The sequence below is a fragment of the Nicotiana sylvestris genome, chromosome 3 (genome assembly GCF_000393655.2).
Source record: "Nicotiana sylvestris chromosome 3, ASM39365v2, whole genome shotgun sequence".
Classification (NCBI taxonomy): Eukaryota; Viridiplantae; Streptophyta; class Magnoliopsida; order Solanales; family Solanaceae; genus Nicotiana; species Nicotiana sylvestris.
The window spans coordinates 186,320,781-186,333,858 of NC_091059.1; the positions used below are offsets into that span (position 1 = coordinate 186,320,781).

A 13,078-nucleotide genomic window follows, 5' to 3' on the forward strand; every position below is an offset into this window, starting at 1 on the left:
TGGTACTTAGGAAGAAATTTTCATTTAAACTTTGTGTCGAACACCTTGTAAGCAGTGTAAAAAGACCTCTTCTTCTTCACACAATTTGGGTACTCAGATTTCCCACAATTTTGATTCAATACTAACAGCACACACACATGAATCTCTCAACCAATTTCCCTCACTTTATTTTCACACAATTCAGAGGGGAATGGGGAACATAGCCATGGCAGGCCTTAAGCACAGAAGAGGGAGAGAAGAGAAGACAAAGGGAGAGAGGAGTAGATGAGAACTAAAAGAAAGTACCTGAGTATCGTGTGAGTGCAGTAGAGTTCACAAGCAATGGAGGTTTTGGGGTATGTTAGAGATGGGGGAGTTTAGGGCTGGGGGGAGCAGTATGCAGAGAATACCTGATGAAATGAGATTTCTAATTTTTAAAACCTGCTCGATTACCGCATCTGCGACACCGCTTATGCGGCCAGCTTGCCGCTTTTGCGGTGTGGAGCGCATCTGCGGTTAGAAACCCACTTCTACGTGACTTCTTTTGCGGTAAAAGATCCGCAGATGCGGTTACACCAGAAGATTGATGCACAGATTCTGCAGCTACTGGTTTTGGCCCTCCAGACCACTCCAACCTGCTCAAATCAATTCCAAAAAATCTAAAACTTGGCAGATTAGTCACAAATAATATTCTAAGATATTCTAAAAAATAAAATTTCAAAAATGACTAAATAATTTTGAAAAACGATGGGTTGCCTCCCACCAAGCGCCACATTTAACGTCGTGGCACGACGCAAAATAACATTACCACTTTTCTCGCCACTTGGAGGATATGAACTGGGCACCTAGCTTGGAATCAAGCTTGTGACCACGAGCGATGAGGGGTGGTAAGTTGATGATCAAGCCAAGCCTTAAATTCTTCATTTTGCACTTCTTGGCTCTCATGTGAGGAATGTCATTTTGCTTTCTTGTTCCCTCAAATTGTAGGATGTATGGTTTTGCCTTTCCTCCTCGCAATTCCTCATTGAATCGTGTAGTTCAATTCCCATATCACTACACAATTCCCATGTTGAAAAATGCTTGGAATGTGACTTCAAACCTCCAATTTGCAATTTTTCTCGGATTTTGACATTCTCTTCTTTCCCCGGATTAGAGTCAATCTCAACCAAATTTTCACTTACACTGGTTGACGCTAATTCCAATTTTTCTCGGCATCATTAACACTCATGGAGTTGGTTGGCGGATGTTCAATTCTTGAATCCTCAAAGTAAAGCTCACTTTTTTCTCGGAATTCGACTCTTCTTGACTTCCTTCTACACTCTCAAGTTGGTGGGCATAGTGAGCCTCAAACAATATTTTCATTTGCTCTTCCAGAGTGTGGATATGTTCATCATTGTAAGACAAGCCTTCTTTCAAGTCCTCGAGTGCAAAGTTGTGCTTCTCCTTATTTTCAAGAATGGACTCCAACATGAGCATCATCTTCTCATCTTGAGCATTTGAGAGCTCGTCTTGGTTTTGATCAAGTGCCAAGGAAGGATTTTCGGCTTCCACATCTAAGGAAAATTCTTGGCTATCATTAACTTCCGAGGATTTTTGGACCTCTAAAGCTTCAAGCATTTCCACCATTTGTGAGTGCAACCTTTCAAGTGCCAAGTCATTTTGGAGACTATTCTCCAAAAGCTCATCCAAGACACTTTGTTCTTTGTTTCCTCCTTCAAGTAGGCACTCCAACATGAGCTTTAACTCTCCATTTCGACCATGCTCAACTTCTTCCACTTCCATAGCCCTATAATTTTCATCACAAAAAGTAGAATCATCATAGCGGGGGCTTGGGGAAGGGAAGGACAAATAAGCACAATTATCCCAATGACCATTTTCAAAACCACACTTATCACAAATATTCCACTCATGGATTTTAGATTGTGCGCACAATCCACCCCCGGGAGAATTTAAATAATTTTTCCACGAGTGTGGTCCTCCACAATAAGGACAAGGGTCATCAAAGTATGAACAACTACCATCCGACCAATTATCATTAAATGATGCCATTTTTCAAAAATAAGAAAATAAACAAGAAAAATAGACCAAGGTAAGAAAAATTAATAACACATATATTCACAAGTTTGGACTAAAGCACTTACGCTTATTTCTCAAACAACCTAAACTACGCCAAATTGTTCCCCGGCAACGGTGCCAATTTTGATGACGTCCAAATCCACTACTAAAAAGTAAATGGACACGGTCGCATGCAATATAATTTACCTAACTATGAGTCGGGGTCGAATCCCACAAAGAAAAATATGTAGGTCATTAGGAATGTAAGAGAATTATCACTTATCGCGCAATGCCAAACACTAAGAATTTAGTTTTGAAAATTTTTATACCTAAATGCGGAAATGTAAACTATCTTAGAAAGCAAGTAAAATGATCAATGGCTACAACTTTGGATGCATCGGGAATTACACTCAAGTAACGATCCAATGTATTTCACTATTTTACAAATATGAGCGAGCCTATGTTAATTAGCCACAGATAATAATTCTTAATTAGCTTCTCCCGAAGACTAACAAGACTTCCTAATTGAATTATCCCTAAAACAATTAGGAGATTAAGCACACTCGGAATGGCGACAAGTAGTTCAATCCTATCCCTAGGTAGAATCTATAAAACGAGGGTTAAAACCTCAAGTTCTTGTTAATTAATCTTTTCCAACCCCAAATTATCTTTTCCAAAATTAATTCGGAGTTAATGGGCGAGTCCTAGGGTTAGCTAATCCCTTTGAAAACATTAAAGAACAAGAATAATTAAAGAAACAACAACTCACTTCATAAAAAGATAAAAATCATTCAATACATAAGCACAACAAGGTATTTAATCCATACTTTAAACATGAATATTTTCATAAACAAGATTCAAGTGTTGAATAAAATACTACACACTTATATATACAATACAAAGCAAGAAAATGAAGAAAAAACATAAATGGGTAAGAAAATCTGAACCAAAAGCTTCAAATCTTCAAGACCAAAGTGTGTGTGCAAAGCTCTAGCTTCCAAAACTTGTTCTCTCTAGCCCTAAGAACTGAAAATAAGCCAAAGATCTGCCAAAGATCTGCTTGGACGAGTATATAAATGGTTTGGGAATAAAAAAATGTAAAATGCCTAATTTTCCCAGGTCTGATACCTGTTGATCTCATCTGCGGATGAATTCTCGCTGATGCAGTTCTGCAGATGCCAATATGCGGACTCCACCGCATATGCTTGACACCGCATATGCGGACTCCAAAAGCATAGATGCGCTACCGCAGAAGCGAAAAATGACTCGCAGATGTGATTTTATCCAAGCTCAGACTCCACCGCAGAAGCGGGTCTTCTCACGCAAGAGCGGGGTCACTTTTGCGGCCATCCTTCCACAGATGCGGAATCACAGGGGAGTTTTCGCATTATTTTCACCCTCTTTTGCTCAATTCCACTTCAATTCAATTCAAATCACTTCATAGCATCATTTACCTGAAAATCTAACAATACATACCATAAACGACCTCATAATATAGCTAAAGGACATAAAAGTTAAGGAAAAGAGACTAAATTGAGTGGTAAAATCACCATTCATCAGTATGTTCCCTGGTGAGTGATAAAAGTAGTCTTTTCTTGGTCTTCTTCTGCCATTAGAATTTGGTTGTAACCAGAATAGGCATCTAAGAAGCTTAATAATTTGTGCCCCGCCATTGCATCGATGAGCTGGTCGATGTGTGGTAACGGAAAGGAATCTTTTAGGCATGCTTTGTTTAGGTTGGTGAAGTCGCCACACATCCTCCACTTCCCGTTTTTATTTTTCACCATGACCATATTGGCGACCCACTGAGGATACTTTGATTCTCGAACGAAACTATTAGCGAGCAGCTTTTCGACTTCTTCACTTACTGCATCATTAATTGTGGCATTGAACTTTCTCCACATTTGCCGCATATACGGGTAAAGAGGGTCGACATTCAGCCTGTGTGTGGCGATGCCCTTTGGGATTCCCAGCATATCTGAATGGGAAAAGGCAAACAAATCGGCATTGTTAGTTAAGAACTCATGGAACTTACCTGGTTGTGAGAGGTTGTGCCCGATATAAGTTTTTTTTTGTGCTATCATTGTTGTCCAATTGAACGGGATCGAGGTCCTCTATGGTTGCCTTGCAGGCTTCTACAACGTCTGGGTCATTGATGGCCTTTTTTTGTATGTTGGGTTTGGCTCCCGATATGGCTGATTGCTATGCTTCCGCAGTTGCCCCTTTAGTTGTTGGGTATGTGTACAATCTTGGGCTATTTGGTAGCATTCATGGGCGGTGCGTTGCTCGCCCCGGATGCTGAATATTCCTCATGGGGTAGGAAATTTGATTACTTGATAGAAACTTGATGGGACGGCTCGCATGGCGTGTATCCAAGGATGCCCTATGATAGCGTTGTAGGTTGTTTCCTGGTTCATGACGTGAAATGTCGTTTCCAGAGTGACTCCTCCAGCCAGAACATGCAGCACTATCTCTCCAGAGGTTCGTTCTACTGCATTATTAAAATCTGTTAGTGTTATGCAGTGCGGTACTATTTTATCCTCGAGTCTCATCTATATGAGGACTCATGGGTGAATAATACACGCGTCGCTTCCATCATCCACCATTATTCTTTTTACATCGGTATCTGTGATATGTAAAGTTATAACCAAAGCATTATAGTGAGGGAAAGACAAACCATTGGTATATGACTTATCGAAGATGATACTATCTTTGAGGTCATCATACCGTTCATGAGCGACTGTCCGCTTGAGTTTGTGTGTAGTGGTGAATTTCACATGGTTGATTACCGTATCATTGCTGCCACCAATGATCATTTGTATGGTACGAGCGGGTGAAGGTGGTTTTGGGGGTCCTTGAGGTTGGTCGCGCCACGAGCGAAGTTAACCCGTCCTCGATCGCTCAGCAGTTCTTTCAGGTGTCCCTGATTTAGAATTCTTACTACTTCCTGTCGCAGACCTATGCAGTCTTCGGTCTTATGCCCCCTTTCCTGATAGAATTCGCATAGAACATTCGATCTCTGGGTGCTCGGATTGGACTTCATCTTTTGCGGCCACTACACCTTTGTGCCGAGCTTTTCTAGTGCATACACTATTTCTAAAGGAGAAACGCAAAAGTTATGAGCAGATAACATGGAGGCATACCTCTTTCATTTCGGTGTGGAGCAGTGTGTCGAGGAGTGGCATCTACATGTCGGGGAGGAGGTGGGACGGATGTCCGGATGTAGGGCTGATGCCTTTCTCGACCGAAATGGGGTAGTTGATCCCTTCGACCATTGTTGCGACAATCTCTCCTTGTTTCGGTTTGGACTGATGTTAGCCGGTGGATCGGACCATTTAGGTCGTCCTCATCTGCCATTACTTCGGCACAATAGGCATTATGGATTTCTTCCCATGTGGTGGGAGGGTATTTCATGAGCCTACTTAGTAGTTTTTTGGTTGCTTTCGACCCGTTTCTATTTAACCTATTTTGGAAGGCTGCTACCGTCATCTCCTCTGATACGTTCGGTAGGCTCATTCTTACCTTGTTGAATCGGGCTAGGAAGTCTCGGAGTCCTTCGCATGTCGTCTGCCTAACGGCGAAGATGTCATTTACCTTGGCTTCTGCCTTTTTCTCTCCCGCGTGAGCGGTGACGAACTTGTCTGCCATTTCTTCGAATGTTGATATTGACCGTGCCGGTATTTGGGAATACCATGTCAGCGCTCCCATGTCAGGGTTTCACCAAACATTTTCAGCAGCACCAATGACACCTGTTCTTTCGACAGATCGTTGCCTTTTACTGCCGTGATGTAGTAGATTATGTGATCTTCCGGGTCCGTGCTGCCATCATATATTTTCAAGTATGGTGGAATTTTGAAGGTTTTTGGGATAGAGTGTGGGGCTTCCCCTTCACTGTATGGTTGTTCGACGAATCAGGCAACGTTTCATTTTGGTAGCAACTTCGGAGCGCCCGGTATTTTATCGACCCCTTCTTGATGCTCCTTAATCTAATCACAGAGCGTTTTGTTCTCATTTTCCATTTCTTCCATTTTCTTTAAGATGGCTACAAGTGCATCGTTACCTGCATCAATGACAATATAAGTGTTACCTGTGCGTGGAGTTTTTGGCTCACCGGCGATAGTTGCGGTGTCTACATGTACTGTGCCTCTGATATCCCTTTGATCAGGTTTGTCGAGTATGTTGCTCAGGGTGTTTGTCAACCACTCTTCTAACAGCCTTTTCACAGCTGGTGGTGTTTCTCCTGCTGCGAATGTTGAGGTTCCCCTCTCGCGCAAGACAATCACGCTTTCATGTAGGGGGCATGATGTATCTTTCGTAGGTGTAGCACTTAGTGTTGCGTTTTCGTTGTCTTCCCCGCCGGCTTCGTTGATGGAATCCAAAAAGTTGTTCGTGATACTTACTATTACCTTTAATATTGCGTCCCCCTTTCCTGCCAGTTATTGAAACCTTTTTGGTTAAATTAATTAGAAAAGATGAAGAGGTAAATCTCAGCTAAGTATAATAAACTCTAGATTGAAGGATATAAGGAATGAATAGGATGAATAACGTTTTGCAATATCATGAAATCGAATGATTAAGCGTCAATATGGTAACTTTGGATGTAGGAAGATATTACAACGAATATTCTTAGTCAGGAGTCAAATGTCTCCGAAAAAAATCATCTTTCACAGAGACTTCTCCTTCTAGTTATATGGGACATTCCCTCTTGAACCCTAAAAGATACAACAAAAAAGAATATTCGAAAGTATATGCTGACAGCCTCAGTCTGCACCTACGTTATTGCCAATGTCTCCAGCCGCTGCCGGTCATCACCTCCCTCAATGACCAAAGGACGTTGTATCGTAAGGATCTCGTCCCTTGTCAGTGGCCGTGGTCATCCTCCAAATTTGGACCCATACAACAAGTGAAAATTAAAAATGTTATGGCCAAACATTGATTTCAAAAAAAAAAGTAAAAAAGAATTTTATGGCCACACGGGCTCTAAGTCAACTTCACACAAACCAAAAATAAAAAATTGGTGAAATATTAAAAAGAAATAACAATAAAAGAGTCGAATGCAAAAATGGCAGCAACAACAAAATATCTAAGACAAACGAAAATTCCCAACGATTGGGAGGAACTATACGTGGACGACAAATAGAAGATCACGGCCATGCGCTAAACGTAAAAGGTGTCCTGTGTTCCAGCCTCTTCTAGATCCTTCGTGTCGAGAACCGAAAAACAAAGAACATATTAGAAGTTTCTGAGGCCCAGCATTCGCTTAATTTAAATTGAACTTGCCTAATATTTTCTCAGCTACTAGTCGGATAATTCTTCTTCTTCTAAAGGCAAAAACTCTGGTGCTTGTTTGAAGAGCTACAACAGTCTTAAAATTCACAGCGAATTGTGAGTCCTGGTAAGAATGCTCTCCAAAACTATGTAATTTTGGGGTTCCTCTTTTTGCGTTTCACATCATTAAATCATGATTAATCATATTTTCGAGTTATTATCATATGTTGTTTAAATTAAGTACCGACTGTTTTTTGTTTGTGTTTTTTCTATGATTAAATTAATGTGTATTGTAGAGATCTCTGTGTGAAAATGAGCGCAGTTGTGGATGCAGTGAACCAACTTCTCCACTTCCCAGAATCATTGAAAGGGTAGTGTTTTCGTCTCGCTCACATGAGACAAGTGAGAATAGGGGTTTGAGTAGCATACCAGTCGACATTCTCGATTCCCAAAAGGAGTACATTTTCTACATGGACGTTCCTGGGTTATCTAAGTCTAAAATTCAGGTTGGTATTACAGATTCAATCTTCAATTTTGATTTAAAGAGTATTTCTAGCTCCTAATTTCATAGGAGGTGTCAAATGGGCGGGTAGGGTTTAGGGTTTAGGTCAGAATCAGGCTCTGGTTAAACGGGTTAAAATCAATAAACGAGTTATGACTCAACTTGCTCGACCCTTTTTGTTTACCTTTTAGAATAAAGTTGTGTAAGTTATTGTATTTCACTTAAATTATTAGTATAAGTTATTCTAAATGTGCATAATGTTTACTCTACAAAATTTGATTTTGTTAGTGAACCTTGTTACTGATTGAAAAGTTGGTAGGTGACGGTGGAAGATGAAAACATATTGGTGATACGAAGCAATGGGAAGAGGAAGCGTGAGGAGAGTGAGGAAGATGGGTGCAAGTATGTGAGGTTGGAGATGAGGCCACCTCAGAAATTGATGAGGAAGTTCAAGCTGCCTGAAAACTGCAATGTTTCAGCTATTACTGCTAAATGTGAGAATGGGGTGTTGGCTGTGGTAGTTGAGAAGTTTCCTCCACCACCTAAGCATAAGACTGTTAAAGTTGCAATTTCATGAATTTAAGTTAATCATCAATGTACATTTGCCAGAATTCAGCTTTGTCATGGAATGAAATGTATCTCTCTAGTATTTATGGAGACCTTTGTATTTTCCTTAACTATACTTTGGTATTTTGTTAAAATTTTGATTTGAAGTTGATTCTGAACTCTTTTGTCTGCTAAACAGAAATTGTAGAGTATTACCAACACATATTGTTTTGGTGAGTTTTATCTTCTACTTTTTTCGAATGTTCTGGTATTTGCACATTTAGGCTTTTGATTTATAGAGAGTATATATGAATCAACCACTCCTAATGGAAAGTTGGCATTATATCACCAAAGTTGATCAGACGTGTAACACTTCTAACACTTCTTGTCATGTAAAAGTGCTATTAGCTGACGAATTTCTTGAATTACCCAAATGGTAATCCGGATATATATATATATATATATATATATATATATATATATATATATATATATATATATATATTCCACCAAAGAGTGTCTTTGTATCCATTAGATCTTTCAGTAGTAAATCAAAAGCTTCTATCAATTATTTTTTGGCCATTGATACTTCATCCCACACAATTAGTTTGGCATCTCGTATCAATGATGCAAGGGAACTCTGCTTATTAATATTACAGAAGAATTGTTCATCAATATCAATAGGAAATTTAAAACGAGAGTGAGTAGTCCGTCCTCCGGGAAGAATTGAAGTTGCAACACCAGAGGTTGCTGTTGCTAAAGCTACAAATTCTTTTGATCGTACAGCAACCAATAATGCACGATACAAAAAAGTTTTGCCTGTTCCTCCGGGACCATCGATTAAAAAAGCTCCAGATTTATTCTTAAATATTCTATCAAGGATTACATCATATGCTTTTCGTTGTTCATTGTCCAATTTTGTTTCTAGTAATAAATCTTCTTCTCTAACAATTATATTTCTTTCAAAATGAGAATCTTGAGCCTTCTTAGCAGCAAATGAAGCTAAAATTCTTTCTGATACAAGTGCAAATTCATTTATGTCACGACCCAATGAATGCAAAATGTTGTTAATATGATCTAAAGCCATACGACAAATTTGTTTCTCGTTCAAATGTGGCAAAATCTTGAAGTCTTCAGACATAGAATCTTCAAATCGGTCCCAAAGTTCTTTTGGGTTAGTAGGATTACAATATACCAAAAGTGTAGCAAATAAACGTCTTAGACTATAAGGCATCTGATATCTTACAGCCTCGGACATACAGTCAACCAAGTTATTATCACATTGTAATAATCCTTGGTTTTCTGCGGTTTCTCTAAATGTACTACAACATATTCCATTTACAGTTAGCAAATGTTGGTATGATTTCGGTCCTCTAATATTCATTAATAATAATCTAAGATAATATCTTTCCCCCTCTGTTGGATGACATGTCACAATACGTCCAATAACAGTGCTCTGTTGTCGATGTATCCACATTTTATATTGTTTGGACCATACAAAATATTCTGGAAATTCTTTATAGAGTAAATTTAGTTTCTTGGCATCTTGATTTTCTCTGTTCATCAAAAAGAATTCCGTCAACATTGTACACCTAATCATGGGATTATTTATAATTGCATTTACGGTCTATGTTGTTTTAAAAGAGACAAATTGTTGTCCTTCAAGATGTAGCTGAAGATGATAAACGGATGGAGTCATTTCGCTAATGGGAAAACCAAATAAACGCCAAGTTGCCTCTGGTGGAGATACCCATCTAGCAGATTGATATTCTCTGATCTCATCTATTTCAATCTTTGGATCATCAGCATGTACGAAAAAGACAATTTTATCATTTCCCTTGCAGATATATTTATAAAGGTATTTGACAACTCTAATATCAGAAAAAACTTCAACATTAATATGACAGTTAAATTTGCTCAATAGATATGGATTGTAAGGAACTACCCACGAATTGTCAAGAAATTGTCCCCTAATATTTACACGTTTACCGTTATTTCGCCTTTTGTAAATTGGGTATCCATTTTTTCCCTTTGATGTATGATCAGCAAAATCTTTTGGATATTTGAACTTACAGTATTCTTGGTTCTTCATACAAGGACATTTAGGATTTAAACTACCACAAGGTCCGTGCATCATATATTTAGTAACAACTGAATACAAGTAATCATTCTTATCAGAATCGGGTATTTCAGCACAAACAACTCTATCATAAGCTTCCGGAGTTAACAATTTATATTCGTCTTTGAGTATGATAAGAAAATGAGCATGTGGAAGACCACGCTTTTGAAATTCAATAGTGTACATAAAAGCAACAACTTTTCCAAATATATTTCTCTTTAGAATATATGTTTTCATCTCCTTTACCTTTGCTCTAAACACACGACTAACTAAATCGGGCCTATTTTGTACCTCATCTGTTACCAATAAATGTTCTTCTATTCTGGCCAAGATGGATTACATGTCATTGTCAAAAATATATCAGGTTTCCCAAAATTTTGCACTAACGCAATAGCGTCCATATATCGTCGGTGCATATCCCTAGGACCTCCTATAAAACTTGCAGGAAGAAAACTTTGTCTACCAATGTTGCATGGCTCTCTCTCTCTTCGTGTCTTAGAACATCAAGAATCCCCGCTAACGCATCAATTCTAAATAAATCTTGATTAAATGAATAGAAATCTAACCTTTGAGTCTCAAGCTTGATGAATTCGTCAACTGAGTATTGTTGGAATACTCTTCCAGCATGTAAAACCCCATTTTCTTCACCGTCCCTCATTTGGAGCTTGTAACAATAATACTCACGACATGACACAGTATTTCTTTTTCGTTTCTTTTTTTCCAGAAGTTCTGCTTCCATGTCAAGTAGTATGTTGACTGAACACATATTTTCTACACTTGGTAGCTGTTCATTTTCACAATAAGTTCCATGGTTAATAGTATTATTCGTTCGAATAATTTTTTTAATACCACAATGCCATCCGTTTTGTCCATAAGAAAATAGTAATGGATACTGCAATGGATCATAACAATCATAGTAGTAATTTACCAATTGGCTTTTACTACTATGTGTATAAATTCGAATATGTGGTAGAGAAATACTGGAACTACTTTCATCTTCTATCCATATTGCTGCTACTTCAGATGATGTCGGTAAGTTATATGTTTTTTAATCTAAACCAGAGTCGAACTTAAGCGCAATGTAGAAGTTTAATAATTTTGGGATATTTGTTAAATATTTCAAAAAGATAGAGTATGGATTAACTTTTAATGCGTCCATCAAAGTTCTGATAACTGATTCGTTAAGCTTGTCAGAGAATGCCATCCGATTTGCTAGTTCATTATCAGTATCATAGAAATACAACTGTAGATTTTTTGCTAGTTGACTCGAAAGCACAAGGTCATTTATGAAATGATACATTTTCCCTTGAACTTTAAGCGAAGTATAAATACCACAATTTCTTCTTGCTAAATCTCTGTCATAATTCACTCCAAGAGAAGTAAATGCAAACATATTGTTATACAATCTAACATAAGTGCGAAAATGTTTGGGCTCCTCAGAGTTTCCTAAATAAAGATTTAGCAATTTAGCAGGTAGTCCATAGTGAATCAATTTCACTGATCCATTATCACAACAAAATCCCGGTGATTCATATTGAAATCTTTGGCTCTACAAAATTTGCAATTCGACACAGTTTTCAGTCTATAAGGGCTATTGGTCAAGTCATTGGTGTTCCAGAGACACATTTTTTTAGATGTACGACCTATATATTTTAGATTTACCATAATGAAAAAAGGTCAGTCCTGAAAAAGAAATGACTGAAATAACATTAAAGTTAGATGGAAACGAACCTTTGCTTGTAGCGTTATGCATGGTAATATTATATTGTTCACTACACGTTCCTGATGTAGACCCTAAGAGAAAACGAATTATCATATAATATGGGTCTTAAAAGATTGCACAACTTTGAACTCTATACTTTCGCACTTACCAACTTCAAAAACGGAAGAGCGATCATGTAGATCTTTCCCATTATCAGAAACAGTGGAATCATTAACTGTGAACACATTTACTAAAATATAAGAGCAAGTTATGAGCATACAAAATATGTGTATCACATAGTTTATTCAAGGGTAACAAAATCTTAGCGCACAAACCTGTTCTCAAGGTAGAAGATGAGGCTCCTGTTAGAGCAGCTCGCTGCCTCGCTAATTCTCTATTAAATTGGTAGCAAGCTGATACTTCAGTAGAATGACTGGCTGGATTCTGCATTCTAGAACGAACGTATGTCGTTCGGCGCTCCAGTAAATTTAGTTCTCTTTTATCAGCTGACCTCGCCCTATACATTTCGCGACGTCTTTGTTTAATTTGGATGCCTCTTTCTTCAGAGCATTGACGTTTCCCTTTTTGTTTCCAGCATGTTGAATCCACAGGTTTTTTAAAATTTGACATCTTTGGTCTGCATAAGTTTCACATATATCAAATCAAAACTTAGAAGTAAAATATATGCACTACAAACCAATGAATATCAAACTCGTTATGGTGGTATTAAACAAAACATACCAAAACAGATAAAAACTTTTTAGCAGGCATTAAAAGTTAAAACATAAATGTCTTAAATAGAAGCAGAGCTGAGCAAATTTATTTTTGCCTCATCCCTTTTTAAAATTTGACATCTTTGGTCTGCATAAGTTTCACATATATCAAATCAAAACTTAGAAGTAAAATA

At 38.1% G+C, this 13,078-nt stretch overlaps 4 protein-coding genes across 5 annotated transcripts; 1 reads left to right on the plus strand and 3 right to left on the minus strand.

The window, feature by feature from the left end:
- Positions 1-7,614: 7,614 nt before the first annotated feature.
- Positions 7,615-8,381, plus strand: LOC104246432 (17.4 kDa class III heat shock protein). Its single transcript, XM_009802241.2, is given in 3 exon segments — positions 7,615-7,660; positions 7,663-7,808; positions 8,124-8,381. Coding segments are annotated over 3 exon segments (450 nt in total).
- A 537-nt stretch (positions 8,382-8,918) lies between these two features.
- On the minus strand, positions 8,919-9,827 carry LOC104246439 (uncharacterized). Its single transcript, XM_009802249.1, has one exon. It carries the CDS (start codon positions 9,825-9,827, stop codon positions 8,919-8,921), a length of 909 nt encoding a protein of 302 aa, XP_009800551.1.
- Positions 9,828-9,977: 150 nt separating this feature from the next.
- Positions 9,978-10,706, minus strand: LOC104246440 (uncharacterized). The gene has a single exon (XM_009802250.2). The coding sequence runs from the start codon at positions 10,704-10,706 to the stop codon at positions 9,978-9,980; it is 729 nt and encodes a 242-aa protein (XP_009800552.2).
- A 4-nt stretch (positions 10,707-10,710) lies between these two features.
- Positions 10,711-12,759, minus strand: LOC104246433 (uncharacterized). Of its 2 annotated transcripts, XM_009802243.2 has the most exons (4): positions 12,507-12,759; positions 12,341-12,406; positions 12,201-12,263; positions 11,127-11,253 (listed from the first exon to the last, which is right to left on the minus strand). In XM_009802243.2, the coding sequence occupies exons 1-4, from the start codon at positions 12,694-12,696 to the stop codon at positions 11,210-11,212; spliced, it is 363 nt and encodes a 120-aa protein (XP_009800545.2). In that variant the 5' UTR covers positions 12,697-12,759; the 3' UTR covers positions 11,127-11,209. The 2 variants fall into 2 exon arrangements, with proteins under 2 accessions (XP_070024741.1, XP_009800545.2); XM_070168640.1 differs by having other exon boundaries at positions 10,711-11,253; positions 12,341-12,759.
- Between the last annotated feature and the right edge of the window lie 319 nt (positions 12,760-13,078).

What these genes read in the sequence shown, in the direction of transcription:
- LOC104246440 (XM_009802250.2), bottom strand. Translation starts at nt 10,706, where the DNA reads ATGAAAACATATATTCTAAAGAGAAATATATTTGGAAAAGTTGTTGCT.
- LOC104246439 (XM_009802249.1), bottom strand. Translation starts at nt 9,827, where the DNA reads ATGTGGATACATCGACAACAGAGCACTGTTATTGGACGTATTGTGACA.
- LOC104246433 (XM_070168640.1), bottom strand. Translation starts at nt 12,418, where the DNA reads ATGTGTTCACAGTTAATGATTCCACTGTTTCTGATAATGGGAAAGATC. An exon ending in CTCTTCCGTTTTTGAAGTTG is followed by an intron (nt 12,264 to 12,340) that starts GTAAGTGCGAAA and finishes GTTTTCTCTTAG; the next exon opens with GGTCTACATCAGGAACGTGT. An exon ending in GCATAACGCTACAAGCAAAG is followed by an intron (nt 11,254 to 12,200) that starts GTTCGTTTCCAT and finishes GAAAATGAACAG; the next exon opens with CTACCAAGTGTAGAAAATAT.